Source organism: Eptatretus burgeri, chromosome 1 (assembly GCF_056783735.1).
Source record: "Eptatretus burgeri isolate ZD-2024b chromosome 1, Ebu_testis_v1, whole genome shotgun sequence".
In the NCBI taxonomy this organism is placed as follows: Eukaryota; Metazoa; Chordata; class Myxini; order Myxiniformes; family Myxinidae; genus Eptatretus; species Eptatretus burgeri.
Window position 1 is genome coordinate 33112411 of NC_140961.1, and position 9875 is coordinate 33122285.

General features: G+C 42.3%; 1 protein-coding gene across 4 annotated transcripts in view; it reads right to left on the reverse strand.

Annotated features, from left to right (window-relative positions):
• The window catches only part of LOC147034179 (uncharacterized), a 115749-nt gene that overhangs the window by 20746 nt on the left and 85128 nt on the right, over nucleotides 1–9875 (reverse strand). For 2 of the 4 annotated variants that reach the window (XM_085878011.1, XM_085878003.1), the window contains exon 2: nucleotides 7606–9875. This exon is cut by the window's right edge. The exons of the other annotated variants lie outside the window; for them this stretch is intronic. In XM_085878011.1, the coding sequence (XP_085734137.1) occupies nucleotides 9031–9875 (845 nt within the window). In that variant the 3' untranslated portion in view covers nucleotides 7606–9030. Of the gene's footprint in view, nucleotides 1–7605 lie in introns of those variants that run through there. 4 annotated transcript variants of the gene reach the window in all.

The window sequence follows — 9875 nt, forward strand, 5'->3', positions numbered from 1 at the left end:
CCTTTTCAACGCAGGATGCTCCCAACCCATCAATCTCTCTCTCCATGGCTCCTACTTCCTAAATTTTTGACAGAGGCAACTCATGTGCCGATGGTGGTGTTGTGGTTGTGGTACGTGTTCATAGATCCTCTCGCCACAGCCTCTACTCCCCCCCCCCAACACCATGGAGTGTTTTGTGCATGCATGATGCTTTGGAATGGTCTACTGTGCGACCACCACCCGTCCCCCCTCCACCCGCAGTTTCAATAATACCATCTTTGAGATTTTCTTTCGACATGGATTCTCAGCTGTCCTCCTACCTCCTACCTCAGTTCACTGATTTTAATCTGTGGAGACTTCAGTTCCGACAATACCACTTGGTAGTGCATCAATCCTGAAACTATAGTCCAGTCCATTGCAGTCAAAGCCTTTTGTGATACAGTTGTCCTTTCTGAGTCTGTCTCTTTTCCAACTCACATCTCTCAAGATGGAAGTCATTCTTTGTTGGGTTTTGTCATATCAAACCTCCCCTTCAGCCTGTCCTGGTCCTCTTCTGCAGCTGTTCGGAAGGCATTTGCACTGTACTCCTCAAGAACTGTGTTTCAGTCTTTATGCTCAGATCGACTTCTTAGCTCCTATAAACCTAGATTTCTGTATACGTACAAAAATAATAATAATAATAATAATAATAATAATAATAATAATTGCCACATCCCAAATGGGCAGACGCATAGATCTTGCATTACCGCTCATTATGCATGGAAGGAACTGCTGCAACAACAGCTCACAACTTATGACTTTCAAAATGCTGTGAATAAGGAAAAAAAGTCACAGCACTGGAATTGCACAGTGTTATCTTCATTAAGTCGTGAACCTCCAAGCCCATGGTGATTGATGACGTCGAGCTGCTGAAGCTACACAGTGACCGGTGAGCAAAAATGGTTTAACCATTAAATTGCACCACAGCATCCATTCCCACAAGGTTAAAGGAGATGGTTGCATGACAACATAACACTCAACCATACATGCTGGTGATCGATGCTGCAACCAGAAAGGCTGGATTTTGGCGATCAATGCTGGAAGAAAGATATTGGCTAAATTGAATAATGAATGCATATTGTTTGGTTATTACTGAAATGAATTAATAACTCCTATCGGCTGTTTCCTATGAACCAAATGTCATAGAAGGGACAACCAAATGGCAGTGTTCATCAAGACGTCACAATTATTACTCAATATTCAGGGAACCAGAAAAATGTTGAACAGCCTGCCAGGAAACAACGATATATAGCATGATGTTTCAAAAAATGAATTGGGACCCGATATGTTGTTGTGGCTCAGGCATGAGGTGGTCGAGGGATGTGCTCTACCGAGTGCCCTTCTAAAAACTGTTTCCACATTGTCCTGTTTGTTGGCGACGCACGTGAGGCTTTCTTTCCTATTCAATGTCTCCTTTTTTTTTTGGACACATCCAGCATTATGTGGGATATCTGCGATGGAGTCTAATGCCAAATTGCCTCATCATTATTTTTTTTTTTTTATCACTGTCTGTTATTTGCGTCCCATTTGTTGTTGTGTCTCGACCCGTTCCGGTTGTTTTATCCATTTCCTTAAGATTTTTCATTCATTTCACATTGAAAAATCCAGTCGGTGAAGCAAAATAGGGAACTTTCTGTGCATTTCTGCTTTCACTCTGTCGTTTCCACTTTTCAGTCGAGGTTTTGAGCCTTTCCCCAACCATTCAGAGCACGTCGCGTGAGTTTCGCAGCTTCAGATGAGCAAAGCGTTATCGACACAACAAGCGCTTATCTTCGCATTCCAGAACTGACCTAGCATTGTGAAAATACACCCGCATATGCACTGTGAAGATGAAAATGGCTCCTAAAGGGTCTGTTTAAAAATCTGGATTTCCAGATGTAGACACTGGTTCATCATGGTCATGGCCTTGACTCTGTTTTGGGTGAACGCCCTGCAGCTTTGGTTATTCCACGTTCACACTTTGTATCTTTTCTAGCCTCCAAAGGTTTCGCTTTTCTTGTCTGCTCTTTGCCCGATCATCTCTGTGATGAAGGATTGAGTGGACATGTAAAAGTAAGAATACAATTTGGAATTCCCTCAAAATGAAAGCGATGTTCACATCTATTTTTCATCTCCGAAGTCGTTTGTCCAATAATTGTATTGTTGGCTCGAAAGGTATACCTTAACACTGGCCAACACGGAAAGAACATATCTGGGGGTTGTACGGTATATTATTTCTAATTTACATGATATCCAACGCGGCGTTGCATACTTTGGAAAACTTTACAAAAAAAAGATTCTGCCCTTGAACTCTCAACAAGCTGGGCTCTGCTTTTTTGTATATTGTTGACCTTTTAAGCAACAGCGATGTTGTCTCTTCCATTTTTTTTTTCTTTCGAAGATAAACCCATGCCTTTCGTACATCAATGAATCGGTGTTTCACTATTGGATAGAGAAGTTGTTCTCAGGTTATGGGAGAGATGAAGTTCTGTAAGTTCAACTTTTTGACACATGAGTTCTTCTAGGGCAGCATCCGCCGGACAATTTTATCACTTGATTCAAAAGATAGGTGTTGCATACAACATGTTAGGTGGACGTTGGACAGTGTAAGCCCACCATAAAATGACATCAGACTTGGATGATCTGATATTATCTGGCACTTACAAGCTCTTTAGTCATACCATCTATTTACTGCTGCTCGGTGGAGCTGGGACAATTTAATCCTTTATGAGGTCAATCCGATAATGATGAGCTGGTGATGAAATGGAACTTTAAAAAAAAAACGTTTTAATGATCGAAAACTCATCGAGGAACTTGCACATCTATCACATGCAGGAAAAAGAGACATACACACCGCACCATTACATTAATAGTGGGGCAACTTAGCTAAATATAGCATAACAATTGTGCATTTTGTGAGGAAAGCACCAAATTTGGCATACTAGTAGCCTATCATACTATGAACAGATTTGGATATTGGGCCACCTCAAATTCAGCCGCTGATGGCTGTGGCAGCCATTTTCCACTGCCATCAAAAATGTTGAGATGGCCCAATATCCAAATCTGTTCATAGTATGATAGGCTACTAGTGTGCCAAATTTGGTGCTTTCCTCACAAAATGCACAATTGTTATGCTAAGTTGCCCACTATAATAACTACAGAGTTCACAAAACACATCACCCACACTGTCTGGAAAAAACAAGGACATGGGTAGGGTCTGCGAGCGGAAAATTTGACTGGTTGTGATGACGTGAAATGCCACAATATTTTGTCTGAGTAAAGTACCGCTAAAAGTAATGTTTTTGAAAAGGCAATTTGTGTTCTACGGTGTTCGAGTATATAATTTCAATTGAAATGATTCTGTAGGAAGAAAAATAAATTGGAAATGTAATGTCATTGATGAAGCTTATTTTAACACCGCTTTGTTTAACATGTTACATTAGTCCTTCGTGCCTGTTGTTTGTGTCCTTTATGGCTTCTCTAAAAACAGGAAGTTTCCAATGTGGACTGATTTCCAATGTTCTTTAAATGCCAGAAAGGCAGACAGAGTGAAAAAAATTTATCTCATGACTGCAAAAAAAACCTGATTGAGACAAATTCAGAGGCAAAGTACTGCTGAACTGCAGGTTCGTGTTCCGAATCATGATACAATTTGTGTTATGCAGAGTTCAAAATATAACCTTCAATTTAAGTTCAATAGTTCCTCGATCATAAACTGACGTCTGTAGACAGACAGACAGACAGACAGACAGACAGACAGACAGAGTGAACCAATTGCTTAACCCTGTTTTTTGCTTCGTGTGAGCGGGATAGCAACATGAGTAGACTGGGAATAATAAAAGGACGATGCTACAGTTTGCTATTATCATGTAGTACGACGGTACTCCATATGTTGGGATGGGACAGGACAAAAAATGGCCGGTCCATCGAATGTGTACAAAATGATATGCTGAAAAGCCTTTCAAAGCAAAAGCTTTTTTTCACGAACGTTTTCATAACGAACGAGAAGGACACTCTGTAGAGCGCATCCCTCTGCCACGCAATGCCTGATCCACGAGAACATATCAGGCGCAATAAAATTTTTGAAACTTTATGCTATATATCGTTTTTGGCCATATCTCTCAATGGTGAAGAATCACTTTTAAAATTAAATAATTCTCGTATCCGGATCTCGATTTGGATCTTCACCAAAATCGAATCAGTTCGTCCTTATCACACACACACACCCAACCTGTCCACAAAATTTCATGCGAATCCGTCTGCAATTTTTTGAGATATCCTGCACACAAACGGACAGACAGACACAAACAAACAGACAGGAAAGGGGGTGGAAACATAACCTCCTTTCACCTTCGGTGGTGGAGATAACAAGAATGAAAAATGCCAGAATACATCACTAAAAGTACCAAATCGAGAAATCGCAAAATCGCCGAATTGTTCATAAACATCATCGAGCCGAGCACAATAATGGCTGCAGCAATTACAATGATTCCAATTGAGGGAAGTGATATTGTTTCTTGGGTATTGCACCTGTATCATATCAATATTTTTTAAATTAGATGAAAAAAAAAATGCAACCACATTACACCACCACCTGTTGAACGCCATTTACGCATGGGCGGAGTGAGAAACTGCTGTAGAACTCACTCTTTCTCATAAAATAACTGTCCACCATAAAGTCTCTGTCATGGATTGTGAGGTCCGACAAAATTTACTTTACACAAAGGAAAGGGCCCAGAACGGTTCGTTGATGCTAATTCCATCGAGGTTCACATGGGGTCTTATCGGTTATTGAAAAGAGCATTCTAAATTCACCTTTCATAGACGGTGCCGTACATATGCGTGCTACGATTCGAACAAAGTGTGCAGTACTTCCTCCTTATGTAAATATATGTTATCATGTGACCCCTTTAGAAGGAATCCAGCTATTTATTACACATACACAGGGTAGGGAGGGGAAGGGAGGGGAAGGGAGGGGTAGGGAGGGGAAGGGAGGGGTAGGGAGGTTAGGGAGGGGTGGGGAGGGGGGGAATTTGAAATGATAACATTGAGTAAAGTAACAGAAGGGAAGAGGGTAGGAATGGCAGTGTCTTTGTTATGTATGTGTAGGTAGGGAGTAAATTGAGGAAAATAAGAATAAAAGTGGGTGAGCAGAGTTTAGGAGAGAAGGGGAGGAAGATTGGGGGGGATATCGGAGTCTGGTGTTCGAATAGAAAGGAAGGAGCAGAGAAAGGAGAGATGGTAAAGAAAAATTCTGACATGTTGGCATACAAAATAAATGGATGATTCCAAAAGTGAAGGTCAACAGGGTAGCAGAATGTCTGAGTGAAGACAGAATGGACGGAAATATTGGATGGGATATTAAAGGAACTAGAGAAGGGACTCGTATGAGATATATCGCTGAGGGGGATGGGGGTTGGGAGGTTCCCCATGTGAACACACCTCAAAATAATATACTGGATGATGACGTCATTGACACCAGATCAGGAAAAATAGAGTTGAACAAGTCAGAAAAAAAAAACATTTTATAACAAGAATGACCAGACTGTGGTCACAACCTGTGACAAAATCTGGTAACGGGCCGATTGGGAACCACACATTTAACGCTCTATTAAAAAGATTAATGCCACACATATCGACCTCTCATCCACGTCAGCCTCTGCCATGGAAATATCAGAATGAGCTGATTCCTTACAGGGTCACCGATTGTTTAACACCAATATGGGGCCATTCAAAAGTTAGGTCATGCTATGTTGTTGTTTTTTTTCGGAAGGAGCGTCGCGTGCGTGACGAGGAGCTCGAGTAAACCTTACTAATACTTTTTACTCGACAATGATTAGATATTTTGAGGTCCCTCATCGTGAGTAACACCCAACCCAAAACAAAGCCAATGGAAATCCGATGCGACAAACCCAGGCAGCGTATAATCGGCAGAGGCCTACAGGCCTGATGTCTTTAGCCGTGTTATTTTTTTTAAAGGGAGGCACGTACCGTGCATGCAGACAGGCTTTATTAAACCTCACTAATAATTTGTATTCGACATATGATTAGGGTCCCTCATCGTAACACTCGACCCAAGTAAAGCCATTGGAAATCTGATGCAACAGACCCGGGCGGTATACAATCAATGGAGGCTGACAGGCCTAATGTCTTCAGCTCACCAGCAAACCAAGAGGGCGGCCATATCATTTGGTCTGGGTGCCACGGTGAGTGGAGTCAAGCGATAAATGTGGGAGGGCTCCGGTAGCTGTCCGACCAATGGGTGCACATTTCAGGAAATGACCCTCAACGGCCAACAACAACCACAACAACAACAACAACAGCAACAACAACCATGCGGAGCTCTTGAAGACCTGCGACACATTGCCGGGAAAAATGAAGAAACGTGGAGGGTTCCAAAAAACAACCAAAAAAAAAAGGCAGGAAGGAATGACAAGGAATGACAATGTAGGATTGCCACCACAATTACAACACCACAATCCTTTTACAAATTAACATCATGACATATTTTCACATTATAAAATCTCAATCCCATATTACAGATAAAATACACAATTACTCTAATGCTGCACACGGCAAGTCTACAACGACCTCTAACGTAGACATCTTCATTCAATTGTAACTATTGCCACTTGTGACAAAAATGTCAAATGATGTCGTGATAGCAATCCTTAAAAAGATGGTGGTGTTGTATTGCGGCGTCATTCCTACCTTGTCATTCCTTCCTACTTTGTTTGGTTGTTGTTTGGGGATTCCATCCATACATGTTCTTTTCATTTTTACCCTCGCCGAAAGGATTCGGAGAGGCTGTTGCATTTGGATCCGTTTGTTTGTCTGTTGCGTGGTCGCGAGACTACCGTTATTCTCAGGTTTGCCGTCTGTCCGTATGTATGTAACGGACAGCTCTGGAAGCCAGAGGAGTCAACCGATTTTGATGAAACTTGACTGGTAGGTTCATACCAGGATCTAGTTGTATGCTTTTGAGCACCGTTGCTATGGACACCACCATTGCCTAGCAACGGGACTTTGAAATTTTTGAAAAATCCTAAAAAAGAAATTCGAAAATCAATAATCGGCTTCCGCACTTTTATGTGCACCATAATCAACCTCTTTGTCAAAAAATTTCAGCCCGATCCGTCAAAAACTGTTACTAGTATGCAATTATGTAGCGACCACCCATGTCGCCTACCGGCTTGTCTGTACGTTTGTTTGTCTGTACGTCTGTGTGTGTTTTTTTGTTTGTTTGTCCGCACAGAACTTTCCTGTTTTTCTCTGCAAGCGCTTGTTGGATTGAGATGAAAATTTCACCATTGGTGTGACTACTAATGTTGAATGTTGTCATGATAATTATGAAGTCATAGGTCACGTGGTGTGGCAGCCATATTGGATATACCCTGAAACCTACAAAAAATACACCACTCAAAAGAAGTCCTGGTAAGGGTATGCAATCTCCGATTGCTCTTTTTGTTGTTTTAAATGTTTTTTTTTTCTGACTTGTACAGATATATAGTCCTTTATCTAAATTATCCAGCTTAGAGTGCAGAGCAATGGTGAGCTTTCATTAATTACTTCTGCCACCAAAGGTAGACGGAGATGATGTATTCACCGATGTTTTTTTGTCTGTGAACATTCGATTTTGTTGAATCTGGATCTGGATATGAGAATTAATTTTAAATTTTAAGTGATTCTTTTTTTTAAGACAAAAACTAGGTGGGTGAGTTGAGTAGGTGACAAGAACAAGCCGATTTGATTTCGGTTCAGGTCCGGATGGTACACGCTCCACCGAGTGCCGTTCTAGTTCACCAATGAAATGCATTCAAATCTCCTCTGCACCGAATATCTTAACGTAATACCCACGCACACGAAGCAGAAAATGCGGTTAAGCAAGTAGTTCACTTTCTGGAAGTCAAACAAAATTGAAAATCATTCCATACATGAAAATTGCTGTTTTTACCGACGTCATAAAGGACACAAACAACAGGACAGCGGATTAGCACAATAATCGTGCGTTTGATGAGAAAAGCATGAATTTTCTGACATCGTTAGTGAATACCACAAGGTTTATTTTCAGATGTGGAGGGAAGTCAGATTTGACCTCTGAGGACCGTGAGAGGTCAAATCCAAGATGGCCGCCAGTCCACCGAGTCTCATGTTCAAACGCGTTTAATTTTGGAACTAAACGGTGTTAAAAAAAAAAAAACATTTAACGTGTCATTTTCAACTAAGTTTGGAATGGCCATTCGTTTGGTGATACTTTTGAGATCGCTGGGAGCCAAGGAAATGCATTTCGATGAAGGTCAAGGTCAAATTACGTTAAAAACTTTTGGACATTCTTTTGGTAAAGACAATGGATTGGACCTATGCAATAAAGCGAAACTTCGCTTCCATTTTGACACTATAGGGATAATAATACAAAAAAAATTAACACAATAGTCCCATGCTGCTAGTCTATTTAATACTTTATTAATAGCAATGATGATGATGGTAATGGTAGTGATCAAAATCTAACAGCCTCCAGAACAGAAGCACAGTGCAGTGCACTTGAGCGCAGCTTTGGCACGCTTGCACCGTCCAGTGCATCCTTTGTCACAGCAACAGCGGATCAATTCATGGCACGATTTTGATGCTTCGGGGAGAGTGGTCCAAAGCGGCTGCCACCTAGTTGTTTCCTTTGTCCAGCCCCAGTCAGATGGATCTGGCATCTCTGGATCCAGGACCAATGCCTGGTTCCAACAGTTGGCCTGGTAGCAAGTGCGCTTGATGTGCTGTTTGAGTGCTGCCTGGGTTAGACGAATGTTCTCTAGAGTTCTGGACTTCTTTGTGAAGATCTGTTTCCTGGCATGATTCACTTCTGTGCTCTCACTGGTTCGGTCGTACATTAGCACCACAAATCGCTCGCGCAGTAACATTGATCCTTCACTGACCTCACTTGGCATTCATAGGAGTTCATTGAAAGCATCATTCACCTCTGGGAAAGACTTCCAAGTTTCCCAGGTAGTCTTCTTTCCTCTGCCAGCGAATGCAGATACAGTTTCACACCCGGTGAAAGTGTGAAGGACTGGGAGAGTCAGACACTGTGTTGGATTCATTGTGTTCTGAGCTTGGTGAATCCATGTTCTGAGCTTGGCTATGACGTTCTGAGCTTGGTGAATCCACGTTCCGTGCATGCTTTACGCTGTTGAACACCATTAATTGGGAGATTGCTAGGGCAGGTTTTGTGGTGGTTGTGTGTCCCAGCTGAGTCTGATGCTCGATGTTTGTCCCATCGAGTATCATGTTGACTAGAGCCAAGAGGGCTGGTGGCACAGCCTCCTGCTGGCAATTTGCCTGGAACGACCCATCAACGGAGAAACTTGAGTCAAAGATCTCTTTGCGCACCACCTGTGCTGCTCGCATCAAATGCATGGCATCACCGTCATGATGACAGGCCATCATGAGGGCTGGTCCAATGTCCTTCTCAAAACTCAGAATTGTGTCTCTTCCCTGTGACTGTGCCCTCGGATCAGGAAGCGCAGTAAGCAGTCGGTTTTTCAGTCTGGTGGTGTGAATCCGTTTTGCTACAGTCGGACCAAGCTGCTCCAGTCTGACCTTGTACAGCTGAGCGATGTCTGTCAGTCTGAACACAGGAGCACTGCCTTCATCAATGTTCATGTCTTCCAAGTATGCCACTAGCTCAGCAAAGGCTATGCCATGCAGGCAAGAATCATCTCCACCATTGCCTTTGGGTGCAGCCCACCTGGCTCTGTTGTACAGTGAACGCAGACAGTGGTGATGGAACTTGGCCTCAATGGCCATCATGACCCTTGCTGCAAGCTTGGCCAAAAGAAGTGTCCTCAAGTTCAAGGGCACACTTCGACACATTTGTGTCGATGTTGCCG